The 25563-nt window shown below is 37.3% G+C and overlaps 2 protein-coding genes across 7 annotated transcripts in view; one reads left to right on the top strand and one right to left on the bottom strand.

Moving 5' to 3' along the window:
- Nucleotides 1–804: 804 nt before the first annotated feature.
- Nucleotides 805–13709, bottom strand: LOC118421660 (phosphatidylinositol polyphosphate 5-phosphatase type IV-like). 3 transcript variants are annotated; one of them, XM_035829102.1, is made up of 13 exons: nt 12211–13709; nt 10953–11076; nt 9801–9898; nt 8935–9059; nt 8035–8087; nt 7414–7480; nt 7160–7264; nt 6447–6551; nt 5395–5556; nt 4213–4328; nt 3922–4058; nt 3602–3648; nt 805–2788 (listed from the first exon to the last, which is right to left on the bottom strand). In XM_035829102.1, exons 1-13 carry the CDS (start codon nt 13689–13691, stop codon nt 2721–2723), a joined length of 2688 nt encoding a protein of 895 aa, XP_035684995.1. In that variant the 5' UTR covers nt 13692–13709; the 3' UTR covers nt 805–2720. The 3 variants fall into 3 exon arrangements, with proteins under 3 accessions (XP_035684995.1, XP_035684998.1, XP_035684996.1); XM_035829105.1 differs by lacking the exon at nt 12211–13709 and adding an exon at nt 11427–11645; XM_035829103.1 differs by lacking the exon at nt 6447–6551.
- Nucleotides 13106–25563, top strand: part of LOC118421659 (ubiquitin carboxyl-terminal hydrolase 20-like) — a 40558-nt gene continuing 28100 nt past the window's right edge. For 2 of the 4 annotated variants that reach the window (XM_035829099.1, XM_035829096.1), the window contains exon 1: nt 24215–24399. The gene's annotated coding sequence lies outside the window, so the exon portion shown is untranslated. Of the gene's footprint in view, nt 13196–24214; nt 24400–25563 lie in introns of those variants that run through there. The other 2 variants (XM_035829098.1, XM_035829097.1) reach the window with 2 other exon arrangements.

Genomic DNA, 25563 nt, shown 5'->3' with positions numbered 1-25563 from the left:
ATCACGTGACCGTTACAGACAAATCAAACAAAAGCTTAAGACTAAACCTAGCCGCCCATTTGTTTACAGAAGTGATCTATGGTGAAAGGTGTCTGGTGTATGTGGGCCAGTCATTTTATTGACCTTTTGGTACGAAATAGGTCAAACGATCAGTAATTCAAATGCCTTGATTTTATCTCAAGGAAAGCCATCAAGGGAAAAGATTGGCAAATAAAAGCACTAGCGGTATTTTCTCGATTTAAGTACGCACCCTGATTTGGGGTAAGCCACAGACAAATCTGTGGGATTGAAACGTAAAATAAGAATACTTGAATTAAGTACGCACCCCTTTTCCACCGATCTTGAACACATTTTGAACCAGATAAATTCAAAGTCATTGTGTCTTCTCTTTCCCTGGGACAATTTGCATGAATCATGGACTTCTATATACTGTCATTACTTTGATTTGTAAAAACGATCGTTTTACAATTATTTTATGGATCATCTGGTGCCCGACCACACGAGAAACCTTTCCCATTTGTATGGACAATAGCCTCAACTAACGTATGCACCCCAACTTTGGCAACAACTTGAAGCACCGTTTGGAGCTTGAAACGTCAAAAATGCAGACTTTAGTCGAGAAAATATGGTATGATAGAAAAAGGTATTTCACATAAGAATTGAAAGAGTTGACTTCATTCAAATCATTGACAAGATTGTGTTTAAAACTATTGGGCTTGGCTTGACTTGATAAATGTGTCTCCTGCCCCTTACATTTTGCAAATGGTACATCCCACAATATCCTAGAAAAAACAACAAATCATCTGTTTCACACATCGTACGATCTTCAGCATTCTTTGTTATTTTCTAACATCTAGTTTCCATCTTGAACACACTCCATTTTTGGAGCTGAAAGGGACCAAAATGATGTCTTTAAACATACACTATAGATCATAGCATTAAGCAACATAAAATCTTACACACAAGGTGATATTCTGTGCTTTGGCATTAAAGACAAGATAAAATGGGGAAGAAAAAACTATACAAAGCTCCAAGTCTCTAAGCAACACAGATATAGTCTAGGAGGACATTTAGGTACAACTATACGTTAGCGTCCTACAAATATATTTTCTGACATAAAATATTGAAGTACAAAACTATGGAGTGGTGTAAGTGATACAATCAAAATATTAAAACCTACCTTTCACACTTATTTCTCATCAGCTTGTCTGCAACTATAACAAATCTGGATGTTTTTGGAATGACATTTGAATAAATTACCACTTTCTTTGTCACACATAACATAATACAGTATCAGTTACAATCTTTGTTAAGCTTGGCAAAAGTCATTCGGCTAAATTCTTGGTCATGGAAAAGGGCTATGGGGTCTTGGTCCACAATTTGATGCAACATTAGATACACTAGGCACAATTAGCATTAGTTATTACAAAAATACAACTTTATATCCATGTACATTGTATGCCACTCTACTGTACAATATCATCCAATCACAATACATGTACTAGATTTGGTCCCTCCATATTTTAAAACTAAATGATTATCCTTTTGATTACATAAAACCAGAAGATAAGAAGAAGTGATGAGATGATTTGAAATAATAACACATTTAAAGTTAAAATGCTGTTTTTGGTATTCTCTGTATCAGATCTTTATGTGACTTCATGCAGTAAGGCTTTTCAATGCAATATTGAGTGCTTGTATCTTTCCATATCAATGTAGTGCTGACGGCCATATTGGTGTCCCTATTAGCATTTCAATGAACCAAATTTCAAGCGTACACAGCATTTTTGACTTTGTTGACTTTAAGTACAGTATTCGTCTGGTATTCTCTTTTTTGACATTTGACCTCTGGTTGGAGAATGTCAGAAGATGTTTAAATGCCAACAGTGCTTAAAGTTTGATTCAATTACATGCAAATTGGTACACCAATATGGCAGAATACAATGTACATGAAATTGCTCTGTAAAATGATCAGTCCTGTTTTCAGTTGTTCTGTCAATAGAGATACCAAGAAAGACAGAAAAGCATAGTTAATATGACCTGCAGTTTCTTATCCACTTGGATAGAAAATGAAAGCCATACACTCTGACTTAAGTATTACTACAGCATGTTATTCACAATTTAGGCACTCACACATTACATCATCAGTTTGCTACATACATATCTACAACAACATCTTGATAATATTAGTTACAATTTACATCATGCGCTTAACATTGATTCTATTCCTTTCACAACACAAAAATAAGATCTCTGTATTTTTTCAGGTCTTTTTATTTTGTGGGGAATTATCAGGGCACTGTACAGTAAAATATCAATACAACACTGATCTATATATTACATCTGATTATGATTTACATTAATTATGTCAATCAGTTGTACAGTCACATATGTAGGAATAAATTTTTTTTAAAGCTGTCTTGGTGTTAAAAACTAAGGGAGACCATAAACAGAAAGTGTGATGTCATTAGAATAAAAACTTCTTGACCAATCAGAAAGCTGCTGTGTTTTACTAGTACACAATAGGCAAGTTACATTTTCTGTTGTTTACTTTATATCAAATGCTACCACAAATAAGTAATTATAAGAATGTGTAAGAAGGGACTAAAATCTTGGGTTATGTTCCACATATTGAAGAAAAGGGTACGGAAAAAAAGGCGGCAGTCTATAAATGTGGAATTCTGGTCTCTCACAGGTGTGTAGGTCTCACATTGAAGTTCCTACATGATGGAACAGATGCGGCTCTGTTTGCGCTCCACGTTGACCTGCATGGCACGTCTTCTATTGGCTGGAATTTTGAAGAAAAAAAGCAATCATCCATTATTGTTCATATAAAAAAAGGAAAAAAATCAATTGGCAAAAAGTTTGATGTTGTCTAAGTCAACTTTAGCAACAACAAAAATTTTCGGAGCATTGAAATATCAAATATGACAAGTTTGATATGCCCTCAGACAATGCTTCCTCTATTGCTTAAAATGAGCAAATATATGCCATTAAGCTAATTCCAAGGAAACAGAACAAAAATGAAGAATCTATTACTCTATATACCATTCTATACCTATGTGCTTTTAGCATCAATTTTGGGATTCCTTGAATGTCATCCATAATCCATAAAATCAAATCAACTTGAATGCAATCATGGACACGTCTATACATAGTTTAAGAACAGACATGCAAATTGAGTTGGATTGAGTAAAGGTTTAGGGCAGCCCTCATAATAACACTTAAAGGTCACTGAAAGGCTTTATATAATGATAAGAAATGTCATAGTGCATATGATGGGACATATACAAACATAAATCATGCTTAACAGGTGCATGTATGTTTACGTAAGGTTTTCTGAACAACTTCTACAAAACCTATGACTTCTTCCTTCAAATTACATAGCACAAAATATCATTTTTAATTTGTCTTTAAAAATCCACCAAAATCAAAGCATCTCACAAAGTTCTGTTATTGAGTCAAACATGGGGGTGACTTTTTAGCAATTTTGGTAAAGAAACAAACCTTAAGATATTTTGTAGGCTTTGTACTGTTTGAGATTATTTAAGAAAGAAAATGTTGCAATGTAAGGACTTCTTATAAGTAGTAATATCCTTACCTTCAATATAAACTTCCCGATCAAACTGTCCTGCAGCCAAGGGGATACTAGAATACAAAATTGTCACAATTAGGAAAAATGATGATTCCAATGATATATTTTTTCAAAACACAAAATTTTCAGCACTAAGGACAGTGCTTTGTGTCTATATGTTAAAACCAATAGCCAGTGGTGGACTTTCTAAATACCAACTTTTCAGCACTAAGGACAGGACCATTGCACCACATGTTGAAGTGCCATATCTTTCAATACATGCAGCTTATCAGTGTGATTTATTTCTGACTATTTCATCTAAAAGAAAAGCTGTATGTTTTACTCACGTGTCTCTCCCAGGCCTGATCTTGACCTCAAACACAGCGTAGACAGGCCTGTGGTCCGAAATCTTGATACTTGGCACGTTACTGTAATTTAGTGCTGTGATGTCTCCTGGCTTCTTACACTTGTACAACACTCGATCCTAGGAAAAAGGAGTGTAGAAAATCTTTGCTTTCAAATTATTCATTTTCACATACTGATAGACTTTCCTGGTCATGGGGTCAATGGAAGAATCCACTAATACATGGGGTTAAGAAAAGCAAGGGGGACATTCCAAGTGTGTAAAGGATACTCACTGTATATGAGGGGACCCTGAGCTTCGGGGAGGTGTCATAATGGTCCGTGTTCAAGTCAAACTTGTAGGTGGGGGGGAATCGGATCTGGTTCTCCTTGAAACCGACAAAGGCCTCCTCTTCAATAAAGGGAGAGAATAGTGTTAGAAATAGATAAAATTTCTGTAAAATGTCATTAGTCATTGCTGTCTCAAAACTCAATAAATTCAGTGAAATAGACAGTATTCTATCTCAAATGACTGATACTATTTCTTTGTCTTTGTGCTCATCTTGTTGTTTGAACTTAGAGTTTTAAACAACTTAAAAGTTTTGGTCTATACTACATGTACATTTAGGAATCTTATATTTTAGCATGATAGGCACTGTGCACTATAGACTAGCACATTGCTACAAAGCTAGCCTTTGTCATGACAATGTTGCCAAATCTAGCCTAACCTAGCTAAGCTAACATTGTACTTCCTGTTTGTTTGTTGTTTGTTTTCACATGGTACAGGCAACTAGCTCACTAACTTCACCAAGAAAAGCCACCACACACGATTGGTCAGCCTCCACTTTGTGACAGGTTATGACTGGCTAGGCAATTTGTTAGTAGGCCAATGAGAGACTGTAAAGCATATTTAAAATGTAACATTTCTTTTAGAACATGGAACATGCCAAACTCTGCCAAGGGTAAGATAAAAGATAGTAAAACTTAAAAGTATTAGTGAGATAAGCACAGTTTAGCTTAGTTAAGTACAATATTCATTAATCATACGTTAGGAAAAAATAATGATGAGATTAATTTATAGTAGTTGATAGGTTAGTCAAAAGGTCAATACTATAAAACAAGAAACTACAGAGAAAGAAATATTTTTCCTCTCCTTCAGGGGAGTGAAATATGATTTTTTTATGAATATATATAGAATATATCTAGGCTACTGAGTGCTGTAGGAGTGGCAAGAGAGTAAATTGAACATATGTTGGTAGTAGATTAAAGCCCAGGTTAGAAAATGCAAAGAATTAGTGAGATTACAGTAAACTGACATCATTTTGCATGCAACAGTGTTACCTAGAGTTAGTTTCAATATTTTTTATATGATAAACTTTCTTGTCATATTGCTGTTAAATGTTTGTAACTTTGCTGCACCAATCATAGCTGTAGTCACTAAAGTGTCGGCTAAAACCACACATCAAAGCAATGAGTACCCTTCTTCATGAAATTAGTGAGCTGGTCGTGTGCCACGAGCTCCCTGTAGTCAGACTTGTGCCCGTGCTTGATCAGTTCCTCAACCTTTGACCTCTCGTGGTCCAGGCGGAAGTTCATGTCGCCGAACCAGAACACGCAGTCAAACCGCGAGGTGCAGTCATCTGGAAGGAGGGAGGAATTAGAATGGAATTAGTTTGGGATTATGATGGAAGTAGTGTGGAACTGTCAGGAAGTAGTGTGGAATTATCAGGAAGAAGTGTGGAATTATCGGGAAGTAGTGTGGAATTATCAGGAAGAAGTGTGGAATTATCAGGGAGTAGTGTGGAATTATCGGGAAGAAGTGTAGAATTATCAGGAAGTAGTGTGGAATTTTCAGGAAGAAGTGTGGAATTATCGGGAAGAAGTGTGGAATTATCAGGAAGAAGTGTGGAATTATCGGGAAGAAGCGTGGAATTATCGGGAAGTAGTGTGGAATTATCGGGAAGAAGTGTAGAATTATCAGGAAGTAGTGTGGAATTTTCAGGAAGAAGTGTGGAATTATCGGGAAGTTGTGTAGAATTATCAGGAAGAAGTGTGGAATTATCAGGAAGAAGTGTGGAATTATTGGGAAGAAGTGTGGAATTATTAGAAAGAAGTGTATAATTATCAGAAACTAGTGTGGAGTTATCAGGAACTAGTGACAAATTTCAGTAACTTACTAAGTAAGGAATTATAATGAAATTAGGGTTGGAATTAAAATGGAACGAGTGAAGAATTATCAGGTACTAGTGAGGAATATTAACGGAATTACAATGGAACCAGTGTAGAATTATCAGGAACTTGTGAGATATTCTCACGGAATTAGTGAGGTGTCATACTAGAATTGGTGGACTTATCAGGAAACTAGCTGAGTATAGTAAAAAAAAATACAGTGAGGTATTATCAGGCAAATAAGTTAATAACACTTATCAAACTTCTTAGTACATAAAGAGAAGTGTCAGACACAAAATAAGCACAACAATAATTTTATCAACTAAAAATTTTGATTGCACTTCTCTAGACCCTGGCTAACCTGACTTTCCAGAAGTGGGGGAAACTGCAGCTACTTTTTTGGAAGGCTTTTTCTGCTTGTTTTTTGGTGACCATTTCCATGCAGACTTTTTAGGTTCCTCACTACCTGATGAGAGTCATAACAATCATGTACCTGTTAGGCCATGTTGATTTGATCATAATATATATGAATGACATTCACATGCACATCAACTTTCTTCTATTTCCAAAAAATAAGTTTTCAACCATACCATTAATCATACAAAACTACTCTAAATTTCAAGTAAATACATGCTGTAGGTTGCAAAAATATTGAAAAATGGACACTAATGTTGCAGAATGCCAATGTCAATTCCAAAGTCAAAGAAGATATGAAAGACCAAAATTGAAGAATCTATTGTTAGGTACACCATACTCCTTGTGTTTAGTCATTTGTCCAACCTTCCACTTTAGCTTCATAATGAAGGCAACATTTTTTTATTCGCATGCCTGCAAAGTTTTGGGGCTCACAAGGAATGTCATCCATATCAAATCAACATGGCATTATGGTAATATTTTGTATCACCCAATATTGGAGAAAATACAAACTATATACAGAAGCATACCATATGGTAAAAAGATTCTCAACAACTTACCATTTACAAGATAGGGTCTTCATACATAGCCAAGTATGTAAAGCTCAACAGAAAATAGTTCGTTTAGAAATGACTTCTGAATTTTGAAACAGTCCCTTACTTGGGTCGGTGCTGTGTTGATTGACAGGGATGACCTTTGGCAGGTTGATAGCCTCACAGATCTTACTGTAGTCGGCTATCCGCTCCTTTGCCTTATTGTCACCAGCTGAAAACAATGCAGCACGACAATCAGCAAGTATCCAGCACTAGCAGAGCCACCTAGTGAGTGACTGAAAAACTGCAGCTTGGAATGATAAAGCAAGAGTGACAGTCATGGCTAGATGTACAAATGTACGTGTATGAAAGAATACTTACATGTAAAGTGAGAGTTGATGAAGAGAAAGGACGTCCCAAAGAAGTTGAAGGAAACAGCTAGTCCTCCCTGAAATACATAGAATAAATACCAAATCATTAAAAAAGGTGAAAATAAATTCTAGTAACTAACAGTTTCTATATTCTCCTTCATCAAATTCAAAATTTAAGCATTACACATCAACAGAACAGTATTTAGAAATGTTTAACAACTTGTGTATTGTACTTAACACAATGTTGATTTTTCTAGGTTAAAGAGAATATATAACATTGTATTTGCCTAGATAGATAGAAAGTTCAATGTGCACACCGGGTATTGTCCTAGATAGGATTTGGAGAGAATTACATCTGATGTTTCAATGACTTGAACTTGATAAAATAAACTGAACCACTGGAACAACATAGTTGGTTTTGTAAGAAATTTACATGCTATGTCTGTACACAAAGTAATTAAGCACTTAGCACTGGGTAACAAGATTTCAGGAGGATTTGATGTGAAGCCAACATCAGTAAGTGAGTGGACATGTGATGTCAGCACTTGTTGGTAAGTGCTTTACTGTGTGTACGGATATTGCATGTAAATTTCCTACAATGCTTTTTACCATTACAGATGAACTACCATACCTTGGTTTTTATCTGGGAGAAGGCTCTTGTACTGACAGTATCTTCTTCTGCAACTGTTATGGAAAGAACATAGTATTACAGTCATTAGACCATTGTAGTATAACAGTCATTAAAATGGTCTATTTCCTGGTATTTAGGCTTGCTACATGCAAAAAATACCATAGCATGCATAGTCCAGTGGTTAGCTGCCCTGCCTCTGGAACTAGAAGCCATGAGTTCAATTTCAGCAGTATTTTTTTTTTTACCTTTTAACTGAAAAACACATACATGCTACCAGATAGGGCTGCAGTCCTTAGGACAGGATATGGTTCACTGTTTCATGTACTTATTGGAAAGAGATAGGGGAATTTCCCTGCACAATGAACTTGTAAATACTGTTAACAGCGTCTCTCTACTCTGCCATGACCAGTGGATGAATAGCTCTTCAGGGAGCTAAACTGGATTGATATCACTCTCACCTTCAGATTAAATCAGGTATGTTTTTATCTGCAAGTGAATATCATACATCTTCCAGGGCTTGAAATACTTTTTTTTTCATACCTGCACTGGTGCAGGTAACACATTGAAAATTACCTGCACAAGACAAATGTTACCTGCACCACTTTGAATTTAGAAAGTATAGATCATTCTAAAATTGTTGAGGAACCATTGCAATATTTTCTTACTACTAAAAAAGAGGTAACAGTCAATGCAGCTAATAACAATCCAAATACACCTGCATCATAGGACATTTAGGTATAAAACCTAGTACATGGCTCAGTGCAGGTTAGGTGCAGGTAGACACCAGAAATACCTGCACAACTCCAATTTTACCTGCACTTACCTGCATATATAGGTGGTATTCGAGCCCTGTCTTCCATAACCTACATAACTACAGTATGCCAGGAAGTTTTGGAGTACCTGAGCAGAACCAGATGAGGTCTCTCCGGATGAAGACGCAGACATGGAGAACTCCGTAGGTCCCGGAGTAGAACAGCACGTGGGTGGGGCCCAGGGTCTCCTGCATCCTGATCTCCCACTCACGCCTAGAACATGCACAGCAGGGATTGGTTCAATTTTGATCAAATTACAACACACAGAGCAGGGATTGGTCCAAAGTTAAGTCTAATTTCAACAAACACAGCAGGGATTGGTCCAAAGTTTAATCTGATTACAACACACACAGCAGGGATTGGTTGAATGTGCAATCCACTTGAAACACACAACCATGATTGGTCCAATGTTTTATCCAACTCTGACACACACAACAGGAATTGGTTTAACCCAATCACAACACATAACAGGGATTGGTCCAATGTTAATAGCCCAATCACAACACACAATAGGCATTGGTCCAATGTGAAATCCAATTATAACACACAACATGGATTGGTCAAAAGAGCAATTCATCTAGCAGAAGATGCCCACTAGCCATTAACCAAATTGAATGGACAATGAAATATGTTTCACTATAAAACAAGATCCAAGGCAGGGATTTTACTTTGCAGCATCCAAGGCGAAGAAAAATGGTACATTCTGGCAGAAAGACTTACAGTTGTCCATAAATGGCTATTATGGAACATTTCTGGTGTTTTACCAGACTATATCTTCACTTCCAGACGTGAAATTGCTTCTTGCCTCCAGAAACTAAAATCCCTTAAAATTTCCGCCTTTCAAAATTGCCTTCTTATCCAAGAAATGTGTTTCCCTTTCCCATGTGATCATCTGTTGGGTTTTTCTGGGTTTTCAAGGCAAGAAACTGCATGTAGTTCCATTAAAACACATACCTTGATGGTGTTCCCTCCTGAAAGCCCATTACGTACATGTCCTGGACATATTCACAGCACTCAGGGAGAAGGAAGTCATCGATCTTCTCTGGCAGGTCCTGTGGACAGAATGGGAAATGCTGGCAACCGTCACAGTTATCATACAGATCTTGTAGAAAGGTTGGGATTTTGAACGTACTGTATATCTTGAAATGCTTGCGGTGGCTTATTTTTGTGGTTTTTGAAAAGCAAGAAATCATTATCAGGCGAATATGTGTTCCCACTACATTACTTTGATTGTACTAGAAAACTGCAAACTTAGAACAGATCAAAAAACTTCTTTCCCCTCCAACTAATAGATGAGTCCCCAGAAAAATAAATCAACCTACAGTATCTCCTTCTTGAATAACAGAATATATCACATTTGAGTCTAATGTAGATGTTTTTTTATAAGTAAATTTATCACAGGTGTCATTTGAAATTGCTTGACAATAATATATCTATTAGTATTAGTAATGGGTTTGGGTACTGACATCTACATAAAAGCAAGCCCTCTCTTTCAAAAGAAAAATTTAATGGACTTTGATAGCAGTTATTTGGGACAACTTCGTAGTTTGTTAATAATGCTGTGCTTGTATCAGCCATAATTGGTAGATGCATTCAGTCCAAATGCATTTACCAAATGTAGATACACTTACAATGTAGTCCAAAACTTAGTTTAAGGCAATCAGACATTGAGTGCATTTACATGTACATGTAGTGCATTTAGTCCCAAGGCAGTCAGATTCGGTGGCTGGTTATTTGTATGATCATCTGAACGTGAATTTCATTTAAGTTGTTGACACACCCATTATTGAAAAATACATGGACCATTTTGTCTGAGCCATTTTTGAAAACTGGAGATCTCTATATCTTATGGCCATGCAAAATTGATGTCTCTTGCTTGGTGTATTGCATTGTAACACAGTAAATTTTGAAATGTTCATGGTGAACCTATTTATCAGATCTGCTTTTTTTCTAATTTTTTTTTATACTGTGAAATCAAAACACTAGAATATGTGCTTTGGTTGTACAGAATGGTTCAAATCATGAACTCAACAAACTAGTACTCTTCTCCCATCATATAGTGAAATTTAGTCCCTATAAAATAAGACTATGAAGAAAGCGAGGTACCTTTTCTCCATGCATGTTCCATGTTCCTACAAAGATGGTCATCCTTCGGTCAGGGAAGTATCTCTCCAGTTCATCCTGTCCTAGCAGGGCCCCAGAACTCATGCTGCTGCCCAGCAGATAACTCCTAAACATCACATAGCAAAATGTATACAATTTGTCACACACTGTACTGTGCCACAGCTGCTGGATGTTCAACATGGTCATAATGTTACAAACCTTTTTTCCTATTTCAGGAACACAAAATACAACATATTTTTGTCCTAAAGAATTGTTTGTTTATAAATTTTTTTACCACAGATATCCGAATTCCAAAGATCCAAATCAACAACAACATAGAGAAACAAAATACAAAATACAAATGGAATTCTACTTTGTTTATTACAATTAATAAGATAGTCAATTGTATGCAAAACATTCCTTAAATTTAAACATACAGACTACAAAATAAGTCTGCATAAACTTAGTCTGTTTAACCTGACGTTGAGGAAGGAACTCTTAGACTTGACAGGGTTAACTACAGCCATGGCAGATTTGCCTCTCGTCATGCTGAACCTCCTTGTTGACATTTTGCAGCCAAATCACATCCGACTAGTTAAATATTTAAAAGAAAGAATCCAATGATCCCAAAGGTTTTGAAATGGTTCTACATGTTGTACAGTGTAAAGCAATAGTGACGCTGCTGTTTATTTGTTTTCCTTGTTCTAGAACAGATGTGTTTGTCAATAGCAACTGTTGTTTTGTAATATGAAACAATATGACATTCTGGAATATCATTTTATAAGGGAAATGTATTTCAATAAATAGAACAACTTTCCTTCTGGTAAGTTTTGTATGGTTGTCAATATTTCAGCTTTCAGGTATCAAAAGGATACAAATCATGCAAATGTGTTGTATGACTTTCTAATCAATTAATGTCTTTCGGGAATTTTGTTTTAACAGGAAAATCTCAGGGATTAAACATGTATCATAAGAAGGAATTTATGACTCACAACCGACCTATATGGTTACATTATGTTTTACCTGCTTGCCTAAAAATTCTCTAAATTTGCTTTTTTTAAATGTGGCAGGCAAAATTGTAAATAATTATTATACAGCAATAAACAAAAAGTTGGCAATGCAATCATAATGTGAAATGCATAGTTGTACCAAATTTGATACTTTAATTTAGTAAGTTACGGTTATTATAATTATAATATGTAATATGACATTGTGGCACAATCTTACATTCGGTGAATATGTCTAGGAAACTTATCATTACCTGTCCCTTGCAGCCCGTGTTTGGATCATCGGTAGAGCGCTAACCGACTGGAACGACATTACGGACATGTCCGACTCCGTACGACTCAGCGGATGAGCGTTCAGCCCCGGCATCGAGTTCGATCTCTCTCCATGGTACAACGAATACACCGGGAATTCGGTTTTGATCGTAGTTCTGAGCGATTGCGACGACAAGTTACCTTCCATTGGTGGTAGGTTCGGTGCCGTTTTTAGCGGTTCCAATCTATTCGATCCCTGTTTGTGATTGGCAAGAAACAGGTCGTCGTCTTCGGAAGAGGATTCACTAGTCACGGAAACCAGTGACGAAGTGTCGCTTGTTAGAGATGACGACTGTCGCTTCAGGGGGGTTGACGTCTTTGGTCCCATGTCTTCCATTTTTAACTTTGCCGTCAGCCTTGCCTCTAGTTCTGGTACCATGTCGGATATAGAACCATCGCTGTCATTGCTGTCCTTAGCTCTGCTGTTATCCATAACAGCAGCTATCCTATCATTTACATGACTAGAATTTTGAGAAGATAAACTACCTTCTATTTTCTGTACTGTTGTTTCGGAGTCTCCCATGTCTGACTTAGGTTTAGAACTAGGTATGACAACATCGTCGTCAGAGGATGACCCACCAGTTACTGTATTCCCACCACCAGTTGGACTACTTCCCCCCTCAGCCTGTTTATCGGCGTCTTGGTTACCATTGTTTCCGTTGCCCTCGGGCATTGTACCTTTTCCAGGTGATTCGTTTTCTTTTGATGTATTCCCTGTGGAATTAGACCCCTTTTGTTCTATGTATTTCCTATTCTCTTTTTTTGTTTTGTTGCCCTCGTCTGAACTGTAGTCTGAGAGAGCGTCAGTACCACTAGTGCTGGGTTTAGTTTTAGCGACTTTAGGCTCGATGGGTCCTCTCCATTGGCCTGGCCGGAGAGGCCTGGCTACTCGCGAGTCTGTGGAGGACGCACTACCAGTCGTTTTTTGTAAGTTCAAACCCTGCGCCTTGTTTTCTACATCTACAGATGAGCTAGATTTAAGGCTGTCTGTGCTACCGAACTTTCGTAGTGGCGGTTTAGGCTTACTCGGGGGACGGGGGGAGTGCTTGCCTTCGAAGTCCGACAAGGAGTTTCTGTCAGCTTCGTCACCGCTTTGAACCAACTCCTTGAATCGCCGTCTTGGTTTCGGCTTCGGTTTAGACTCCTCAGAATTTTCTACTTTATTTTCCTCAGGTTTTTTGGACGTGGAATCTTTCGGGTCCGGTTTCGTCTCCCCTTTTTCCTCTTCCTTGTTACCGTTTCCTTTTTCTGAATCGGCTTGCGATGAGTTTCCAAGGCTTTCGTTACTTCCCATGGCATTTTTCTTCATGGCCTTAAGTCTTGCCAGGGTCTTCTTTTTCGGCTGGCGATGTTTCTTCCTGGTCGCTGGAGACCCCTCCTCGCCTGTGCCTATGCTGTCAGTTTCTGCTCCGATGTCCGACATGTTGCGACTGTTGTAACTGTAAGTTAACAAAGATCATCTAAGTCAAAACTCTTAAGTCCGAATTATCAGCAAATACTGAAAAACTGATTCAGAAGCTAAATTGTGCTTTAATACATAGACAAAGCTTTTGTTCCATCACAAAAGGGTTTCAAACATTTCCACACCAACACACTAAAAATCAAAACTCTATATAGACTACACCATTTACATATTACGTAACAAGAACCAAATAATACATATAGCCTTAGTAAATAATAGATGGCCCAGACAACGTAACCTTTAGTCTTTGATAACAGAAACATATGTAAACAGTTAACAGAATGTTTATTTTTACTTCACCTGGTATATATCTTAATACAATATGCACAAGTCATAACACATGCTTTCAAAGAATGTCCAATCAAAGATGGTACTGATTTTAATGCCAAAACAGATTCGTTTCATCTTTTGCCATCTTCATCTTTGTGGTTGGAATAACATTTTTTTGCATCAAAATAAGCAAATGACTATACTTGAGTATAATTGAGGATACAGCTCCAATACAATGATATTCCAATATTTTGGAAATGATTACCGATATCATAATTCTCATACTTTCACATCTACTTGAGAACTACTGTAAATGCAGAAATGTTCGCGGTGGATTAATGTTCGCGGTTTTCGCGGCGGGCGCTTCACCGCGAATTTAAAACCACCGCAAACATTTTTCCATAACAGTAAGAGATTACACAGTGCACGGTGCTACCGCGAAATTAAAACCACCGCGAAAAGTCCATTTTCCCGCTACCACAAAATTAAATCCCCGCGAACTTAAATGCATTTACAGTAGTCTATGTATACTGAAACAAGTTGATGTTTATAATTGATGTCACTAAAAGCTTTTTGCTGTCTCTTCTCTCCTGAGGTCACTATCCCTATAGAGACGGTATTTCAAAACCATTTTAAAATGAGAAAAATTTATGACGTTTCTCAAAATAGATCATACGAAGTGAGGTCTGCAAACATAAGATTCTAAATAATATAGATGTCGCAAAGCTTGGTAAAGTGGTATGCACAATATGGATGCATATGAGACAATGCTAGAATTTGAAAAATCAGCATGCCATTTGTAAGAGACAAAAGTAGTATGTACACAATACTCCAAATAGTCATACATGTATCATTAATTGCTCATTTATTAAAAGGTCTTTGTTGATCTTTCTAAGGCAATAAAACTATGACAAATCATAAAGCCATTAGGCAATTCAAACTCTACCGTTTGTTTCGCTCAATCATTTGTAACTACAAATGGTAACTACAAATGGTAGGGGAAAAATTCCTTTAAAAGTACATAAATTGGTTAATTGTATTATCCATGTGATAATATGCATTATATTATATGGCAACATAACATTACAAACACACTCACTCATGATCACTCAATCATAATTTCAACTACAATTTTCAAAACCATGTCAAGATAAAAAAATGAACAAAAATGTTGGGACATATTCACTTGACACAAGTTGACAGTCCCATGATAAAAAAACTGGTAGACAATTTTTCATCATAAATTGCCATCAGATTGTAGCATGCTAATACAAGTAGTCTAAGAGTGAGGAGAGTTTCCCATGTATAAACATTACCCTAGCAACGTTGACAGTTTATCGATAAGGTCTACGAGGAAACGCTTTCAAATCTCTGCAGAGCACTACTTAGGACAAACATCTGGAACTAGCAATGCAAATAAGCCTAGTTGCCCGGGAATAAAGCGCTAAATTCATGACCCCAGTAAATACGGAAGGGTTTGATATGCAGCATGCATATAGCGCTTTCAACATTTGATCCATTTAGAATCCTGTTTTACCATTTCAAACAAGACTTGCAATGCATACATAAGATTTGAAAAAGTAAAAGATGTAGATTGTGAAATATACGGTGATTGTCGCTTTCACAGTTTTATGTGTGCAACATATATAGAACATGTCAAATGTCAGCAATACCTAATTACAAATATTACTGCCCATCTTCACAGCTTGAATTAGAAATTCTGTAGCTTCAACTTTGAAATTCAAACAAGTAGTCATAGCGTGGGAAGTCCAACGAAGCGTGCGTAGTCCAGTGGTTAGTGGCCCTGCCTCTGGAACTAGAAGTAGAAGCTGTGAGTTTGATTCTGACTGTGCCACTTTATTGAACATGCACGTTATCAACAGAAAGGGTTACAACCCTTAGGACGGGATTGGACGTTAAGTCATGGTCCACTCTTCATTGTGCTTGTTGAAAAGAGCTAGCTAAGGGGAATTTCCCCGGTGCAATGAACCTGTAAATAAGTTCATAGCATCTGTCCTCTCTGTCAAGACCTGAGTGGAAGACTAGCTCTTCACTGAGCTGAAACTGATTGAGATCACTTTCCTTTTTTCCTTAGTCTAGTACAACAAAGGTTTCATCATATTTCTGACACTTCAATGCCAATACAGTCAAACCTGTCTATAGCGGCCACTCAAGGGACCGGACAAATGTGGCCACTATAGACAGGTGGCCTCTGTATAGAGGTGGCAACTTGTAGATAAAATACCAAAGGGACCGACAAAAAGTGGCCACTATGGACAGGTGGCCCCTCTGTAGAGGTGGCCCCTAATACAGGTTTGACTGTATATGCAATGATAGCAAATGTACAGAGTTACACAAATGCAAGTATCTACTGTTGTTAAGTAATGATACGACAGTGCAACTGCAGTCAAAATTTTGGTGCACTATTTCAATATTACCAGGTGCAAAAATGTATGCATGATCATAACCCTGCATCCAGTCTTTCGAGCATTAATGCCATAATATTCAGTTCCTTATTAACTGATGTCTATTGCGAATTTCCCCTATCATACATGTACGTAAGTGACATTAGATAGACCGGATATGTGACATTTACGTGCAGAATGATATCGTTAACTCCCTAAGCCATCTACCCTCCTTCTCATTAACACTCCACCCACTTGTGGCATTGGGGCCTAATGTACCCTTGGGTTAGATTGTGCACCGTGTAATTCATCTGTTGCCATGGTAACTTGGCTATCTACGCAGATTAACATCAAGGACGATACAATAACAGCTTTCATATTGAAATGATCATAGCACCAAGGATCTTCAAAAGGTTGAAGCTAGCATGTTGATCGGGTTAAAAAGGTCCAAATAGTTAGTTAGTAAGACCTAGGAAAAAAAAACTGTTGTGTTTCCTGTTTCAGTCCTGGAAAAATTAGGGTCCTTAGGTTGGGATTAACTTTTTTTCTTGTAATTTTTTTTTCTGGGCAAAACTCACATATTGCAATACAGTTGAACAAAGTAAACTGAAATGCATGAGGACGCTACATGTGTAAGTGTCTTTCAATGTCAAACTTGAATGTTGTGCATAATAGATACGTTTATCCTTCTGTCCATTTAAGATAGAACAAGCAGACTGAGTGCTTTTACATCTATAGGAAACAGACTGAATACAAATTCTAACTGGAAGCTGCATGTGACTCCACTGCCTAAAAAGTAGAGGGTCTGCATTGTTTCCTAAAAATTCTAGGGTAGGTACACATAGGGAAACAGGAAACACAAGTTTTTTTCTTGGGCCTATTTTTTGTATCAAAGCCAAACAGGTCTAAGGTTGGATGCTTGCAAAGCATGTAAAGCACATACATGTACTCAGTGTGTTTGAAACTAATACTTCTAGTTCTATTACCATATCTTGGGGTACGTCCATGAAATACATTTAATATAACAGTTACTGTAATAAAGTTTACACAAAAACCTGTAATGCAACAAGTTCATGTTTTGGTGTACATTGTACACTGTAATATGTAAATATGAAGATATACAATATTCCCAGTAACTGTCTCAATTTTTATGATTTTTAAGTTGAACCTGAAAGGCATACATTTTGAATGTGTAATTGTATTCTTCGTAAATTTTTTATGGGGAATCGTTAAAGTATACATTTACCTAACATAAAAGCTATATCTCAAAACTAGAGTAAGGGCATACTAGCAAAAATGAATATATTTTTAACTATTACAACAGGCAGCTATAAATAAGAATATATTAACCTTAATCTTGAGATAACATAGTACAATGTATATTTAGAAATTGTACCTGTTGTGAAACTAAATTTCTATAGTCTATATAAGCTATGCGTATTTTACATTTTTCAGAACACAATTTTTGATAACCAACAAATAAGAAATCAACATATACATATTTTCAAAAACAAGTCTGTTCATATGGGCAAGACATCATGTCCCAAATAATTTGTAATTCATCAGGTAAAGAGTTTCCAAAAATATGCTAAAATCTCTGATGTTTTAGTTTTACTTTCATACACATAACAAACAAGTAAAAAGAATACATAACTATTCATATCTTCGTCCAAGACTTCAAATTTCTAATTCTAATATGGCCCCTGTACATCATATATGCGTATTAAGTATTTTACAAAAGGGTTTTACATGTATGTGCATTAATCAGCACTTTGATCAGTACCAATTTGGTTTAGGTTCTAAAATATAATGATCCATAATAAAGCTAACAGTGATGGATAAAGAGCTTACCTCGACACTTCAGGTACAAACGACTGCGTGTTCTTTTAACACGAGATCTAAGCTCACGGTGTACAGTTACACGACGATGCCTCAAGAAAATGGGACATACCATCAAGGCTAACATTAGGGGGGATAAAGCAACATTTCTAGAAATCAATATTATACGTTTTACATTGTATGTACGTCCATACTGGTAGTGAAAATCCTTCCCATCCCTATTGGTATATAGGTCAGTGCCCATCCTCATTTCTGTAGCCCTTGGGCCACACGGGCCACTACAGCTGGTGCTAGTCCACTGGTAGAGGTGTCAGTGTTCAACTCCCATAATTTTTCTCATATTTATCATGCGCTGAGTGTTTAAAGCCTATAACATGGTATCCAATAAAGAATTGGTAACAAAACACAGTTATTTCACATTTGTACCATTTTTCAAGTCTTTGGTGTGACCTGGTCAGGAGCTGAATGTAATGTAGATGCACTGGGTTTGAACCACACCACTCCTATTCATTTAGTGATCCTCCCCTAATCCTGTTTGACTGTTTTCCAGTTGGCCATGCTTACTCTCACCTCTCAAATAGAAGTACCCCCTGGAATAAAAGTACCCCCCGGACAAATCTTCAAAATCTAATAAAAGTACCCCCTGGAATAAAAGTACCCCCCGGAAAAATACCAAATTGACATGTAAACTGTGTCCATGCTACTTCAGTCCAAGAGAAGATGATAAGCAGGTAGGCTCTTTTTATTTATTTATGCCTTGGTACCATATCAGTTAATTGTATAAATAATGAACAGAATAATTCCTATGTTATTGCACATATTTTCTTTATCTGAGTGTCACGCCATCAACAAAGATTAAAATAAAAGTAAAAAATGAATGAAAATAAAAATTGAAGAAATAAAAAAAGAAGTTTATTTCATGATCATTGTTACAAAATAACATTTTGAAGAAACATTCCAGTATTCTTAGTAGAATACCTTCTTCACCACTTGTGGTATTTTCAATGTTGTTGAAACCAAGGAGGTCATAGACACTGCCCCCTATCGAGACATAACGGTATTGCAGAAAATATGTCAATATCTCGCGCATTACCGCGAGATTCGGCGTGAGTTGATGAATCCAACATGGCGGATGTTTTCGAGCCGATTGAACGCCGTGCTTTATTTTGGAAGGATTTTTTCGTTGCTGGAACATTAAAACAAGTTGACTACGGGTGAAAAGTTGTGGAAAAGTATTGGTAACTTTTTGATTTGTTTGGTTGTGGTTCATTTCTGTGTTTTGATAGAGAATTTACGGAAGTGAGTGACTGTGTTTGTAGCATGTGACCTCGATGTTTTCGTCTTTGTTCCGCGCAAATTTCAAGATTTTTGGAAGATTAAAGATGGTCTAAAACGAAAAGGATACATTTTTTACGAGTCCAGTACCGAATCACTTGGGTTTCGGTAGTTTTGGACCTGAACAAAAACGTTTTTGCAAGTCCAGAACCGGTCCTGCGTACCGGTACGCATCCCTAGGATGTTAGGGTCATAGCGCTAGCGGCAGGGAAATACGCGCTGCCTCGTCCGAAAAATAGTGAATTTTAAGCAAAAATACCGCGGAAGAACGCGGAAATATGGGCAGAAAATACCAAACATTCAATATTTTTGGGGTCCCTGGTTAGTAAAGAAAGCCCCAATTTGAAAAAAAAATAAACGTACCGTCTAAAATAAGGACGTACCGGGTGGATTTTGAGGCGGAAAAAAATAAACGTACCGGTACGTTTATTTGAGAGGTGAGAGTAAGAAGTGATTGAAGTCTCACCAGGTTAAGCAGCATTAGTGTGTTCAATAGTCTGGGTTATATAAATGCATAATTTGTTTCCAGGCCATGTGAAAATCAGTTTTTACTCCATCTACAATTCAAGAGAGTTTCAAATCCTATTATCAAAGCTGGTGTTTCAGGCCAGAACATACCCCCAGCAAAAATGAACCCGCCAGGTACATTCTGGGCAGGGGTACATTATTGCCTGCTACACATGTAGAGTCAAATTTATTTTGAGGAAAATGGCAGCTTTGAATTTCAATTCTGTTATCTGCGATTGCACACCCATCCATACATCAACAAAATTAAGAAATGTTATTCCAACAATTTCAAAATGATTTACGAGAGGATATTTGCTGGTGATACATTTCTTAGTACATGTATAAGCTGAAAAGGTCTTAAGGTACTAAGTAAATATTACTTACATGTAGCCACTCACATAAGCTTAGTACCTTATCTTGCATATGCAGCATGTAATAAATGCATAAGACGCTTAAAGTACACCATTTTATGCAGCTCGGTTCATACTTATGTGACCTATATTGAGGTAGTCATGTATGGAGCATTAAGATAATGTAAGTGTGGCTTGACGCATGTGAATAACATTGTAAAAGCATTTATTAGTATGTAGCCCGCTGGCAAAGTCACTTACTGCAATGTGTGAGTCAGTGTGACATGCATTCAAATTCATACATTTTTGTGCGCAAAGTTACGAAGAAACACCCACTTGTAAGTTGTAACAATGTGAATTCATGTATTTTTGTGCGGACTTAACTTCAACAAAGAAGGGAAAAGGAGGTTTGGGCAATGTTTTACATTTCCAATTAGAACAATTCTATACTAACAGTACAGATCTAGATATACTGTAATTATGGAAACATATGACATACATTTCCAATCATGAATGTCACTTGGACACAACTACATAATAGAAATTCTACTATATTACAGGAATTCGCAACTTGGATATGAGTCACAGTGAAAATAAAACCACTGTCAGGCTCTTTTGTCTTCGTGTCTAAAGATGCTTCCATTTTCAGCTCAAAGAGTTTGTTTGTTAGAATAACAGTAAACCATATCATACCTGTAATTCATAAATACCTTATCTCTTAAGGCATATCAATTCATAGTTAGGATACGAAAACTGCATGTGTTAGTCATACTGGTTTCGTCTACTTTGATAAAGGCACCTCACTCTCTGTAATTGAAGCTTTAGTAAGTCTTTACTTGTCTGTGTAAGATTGCATGATTGAAATACAAACACGTACATTCTATGACTACGAGCGCAAACAAAGGAGGAATACACCCATAGCCAAACAGGTCCAGTCAACCAATCTGCTGTCTCCAGACAACGCAAATGTTAGACTCTAGAGCGCTTGTCGCTTGGTTCACGCCCTTATTTGGCAATGCCATACTTACTATTTATACAGTCATTTGTAATGATGCTATAAGCTGAATAGTGAACTCTAGAGCACATTTCTAGTCTGGTTAAAGATTATTCTGAGAAACCAACAGAAATTGTTAGCAGTAGATTATTGGAGGTTGCAGTTTTAAATTAATTGCAAGAGGTCTTTTATGTCTTCATGGACTGAGGCAGAAGCACAAAAGTCTCAACTAACAGTGACTACTGTTGCAAAAAAATCAAAGATGGATGCACATAACTACTCAAAAGTGTTTGAAAGCTTTTTCAAACACATCTGTACGACATATGAAGAATGTACCTATTTTGCAAGCAAGTGTTTCAGTCAGGGGGCTGTGATTTTTTTTGTCTGTGTGGAGGCAGGCAAATGAAAAACTTGTGCCCATTATACTATTAGCCCCCTGACCAAAACTTCAACCTAGCATCCAGTCTATCATGGCCAATGTATGGCCAGGTCTTCTTCTGGGGAGATGAAGCTGTCTGCCACTGGGGTAATCTTTTGCACCCGGTAGATATAGATTTAATACTTTTATGTGGTGGGAGTTTCAGCAAGTAGAAGTCCTACGGTATTTATTTCTACTGGGTACAAAAGATTAATTGGTGTCAGGGAGCTTTCATCTGCTCCCAAATAGAGCCTGGCCAAGCTACATATACAATGTACGATAGACTGCATATACTAGTATACCAGGTTACCAAAACTTCTGCTTGGACAGTACAGCCTATGTTGGTCAACCCAGCTCCCCAAATAAGGACATTCCCCGGGATCTGGCTGTTCCGGGGAGGGACCCACCCCACTGATCACTCGCAGCACACGCGCTACTCATTTTATATTTTTTGGGGGGCACGAACGCAGGGCGGCACACGCAAAATTTAGAACAGGAGATTTTGGAACGCGACCCGTTCTTGCTCTAGAAATGTGTCAGAAATAATTGATTCTATTTTCGGTACTGAAAAAGAAAGACGCAACTGCTAGTAACAGCCGCTGTTTATCAATGCCGCTCCCCAAATATTCGCCGGAAATCTTATACATTTTGGCTGTTCCGGGGAGAGATCCCACCCCGCTAATCACGTGCAGGCAAGGCCCTCTCGCGTCTGTGTTTACATTTCCGCGGGGATCCCGGGTGGGAGGGGCTGCGAGCCAGCGGTACGGCGGGCCGGTGCTGAAAAACACCTCCCTTCGAGTTGATAACTTCCTGAAACAGCAAAGGCGCGTGCTTGGCGCGTGCCTATGTATTTTTACTACGATATTTTTCTTTTTTCCCCCATTTTTTTGCCGCTACGCTGGATGAAAAAGCAGCGTAGCGGGCTCTTTACAGCGTCATTTTCCCAGCCCACAGCGTATCGGCCCGCTATGCTGAAAAGGCCTGGCGAGAACACTGTTGGAAAATAGATGCAAACGTACCCTGACAGTCTTGCTCCACAAATTAATGCCACTGACAAACACTTAACTGAGTTAACAGGTGGTTGGTTGGCGGTCCACTGAAAAAAAATTTGCTGACTGTTCAAAGTCAAAGTCTGCCTCTTTTACGTTCAGAAGTTTAGAACAAAAGGCTTTGCTACGTTTTCTTTTTGTGGGGGGGGGGGGAGCAGGAGGATAAAATGTCAAAAATAGCAAATGTCAATCAGGCATTTAGGGCATTTTGGAACAAAGGAATTGGTTACTGCTGTCACTACTCTTTGAATGACAGGAAAAAAACAATTGTCCTGTCTTTTACGTTAATATTTCTTATATTCAGGTATGGGCCATTAATTGCTGTTTGGCAATTTAGCCATCTTTGTAGTACAGGAGAAATGTAATAATAATGTTACATGTAACGCTATGCAAAAGCCATAAACATGTCAAAAATCAGTCTTTTCACAGACACAGTCTTTCAAAGTGACTACCATAAACATTACATAAACATAGCTATTCCTCAACTGTATGATGCTAACTTATGGTAAATACAACAAGTATATCAGCTACAATAAAGCAGCTGTGCTTTATAATTACCGTTACTTTAATAATTCATAATTCAGCATTTTCTGTTTGAATTCTGTAAACACAAAGGAGATCGAAATTCGAATGCATATGCAAAATTGACAGTTTTAACAACAATGCATACTACGTCAAAGCTGTTAGGAACAAGCTGTAGATACGAAGTGGAAACTTACAGTGACAACAACAATAACAAAAGTCAATAAACCACATAATGTTAATTAATTGCAGCAAGTAACGGCTCACTTCAGAGAATTGTTTTGTACAAAGAAACCCATAAAATACTTACAGAATTTATGACACTTGGCGGAATCAAACGATGATCTTCCTCGTTTAGAATGACGCAGAGTTCACGGCAGGAGAAAATATGTCGACGAATAAAAGAAAACATCTAGTTTTGGCACGATTTTTTCTGCCATGTTTGTCCAATATTTTGACGTGAACTTCTTCAGCTAAGCTATGACTTCCGAGCGGATTTCCGATGCTTTTACGAACCAGATATCCAATTTCAAGGACTCAAAATGACGCAAAAACACTCCAACTTGTATCAGAGACGCGTTTCTCTCGCAAAAAGTTTGGTTTTTGGTCAGGAAATGGTGAAAAACAAGAAATAAACATAAAACCGTCTGCTACAAAATACCTGGCTATCTCACCGGTAGGAATGTATTCTTGTACGCATGTACAAGACTGTTGGGTAACTGTCGCAAAACGTCGTAAATCATCAAATCCTCTTAAAACAAACAAAATTCACCCCAATCACGCAAAAATACCAGAATTTGACATTTCTTAAGAGTTTTCAAGAATTCAGTGATATAAAAATGAAGATTTTATTTGTCATTTCGTATATTTTTTTGCATAAACTTGAAACTGAAGCATAGCGCAAACTGGGCAGGTCGTGGCGGCCATGTTGCTTTAGATAATCAATGCAGAATCATCGTTCGTTATTTGACGTTTGGTAGGTAAGTAGCCAATTTATCCCTCTAAATATCACATTTTCCCTACAATTTTTCTGATATGAAATCACAAAAGTATGGGTATGATCTCTAGCTGTCAAATAAGTATTAGAACAGCAGAAATCTGGTGAAAATACGCGGAAATGTTGTGAGTCAGATGAACGAAAAAATTATTCATCGAAAAAATAAAGTATGGATCGAAGGTTCCAGTAGCCTAGTGTGATTTAGATCGATATAAGATAAAATCCATGTCTAAAATGGTACCATAATGATATTATCAGTTTTCAACTTATGAAATGTAATGAGATTTTCACCAATTTTCGTAAAAACTACGTTTAGTTTCCAGACAAACATGACATTTTTTTTAACGTTCATCCCATGGGACCGCCCCTTTTTATTATTTGACAGTATCAATTTTATTTTTGCAGAAATTGGCCAGAAAAATTAATAATTCTTAGTCTTACATAAAAGTGATCTCGGGTATGTAGGCCGCATGTTGGATGAAACATCGTGCGCTTGATCATGTAATTTAGATGTATCTGGGTCAACAGCAATACAGTGTGTGATTCAATGTACATGCATGTATCTATCTGCGTCAGCACATTACTTGAGTGTGCACATATTGGGTTGTGTTTGCGTATTAATCTGGAATATACAGCATACAATCTACCTATCTTGTATTTGTGTCCCAAAAGAAATGGAACACGCATTATTCAACTGCTATGTTGACCATACATCCATCAGATATTGTGATGAATTAATTGTACAAGACAACTGCATAAGAGTGAAGTAGTTGCTCTTCATAATATCAGGCTTAAAACTTAAAGTTAAAGCTAGCTTTTTATCACAGGGGGTCCCAGTTTTTTAGTGACTGAGAGTCGCTGTGCTACAGATGCAAGTATTCTTCTAATTTCTAGGGGCGTCTGGAGGCATTCACGTTCCATGGTGCAGTGTTTTAAAGAATTTCAAGTTAAAATGGTGCATTCTAATCTAAGGTATTCTGAGGGGTAGTAGTAGTAATAGCATCCCTGGTCAATCAGAACTTCATGCTTGTCAGAGGATCTGTCTAGTGGGTCTGGCACATCCCTGGATAAAACTTTAAAAGCCTGCTGCAGACTGATGTCTGATGATGAGGATAAAACTAAGGAGTATTACTATCAGGCCAATAAG

Source organism: Branchiostoma floridae, chromosome 8 (assembly GCF_000003815.2).
Source record: "Branchiostoma floridae strain S238N-H82 chromosome 8, Bfl_VNyyK, whole genome shotgun sequence".
NCBI classification, from domain to species: domain Eukaryota; kingdom Metazoa; phylum Chordata; class Leptocardii; order Amphioxiformes; family Branchiostomatidae; genus Branchiostoma; species Branchiostoma floridae.
Note: the sequence above shows the minus strand (reverse complement) of the source record. Positions and strands in the feature narration are given on the sequence as shown.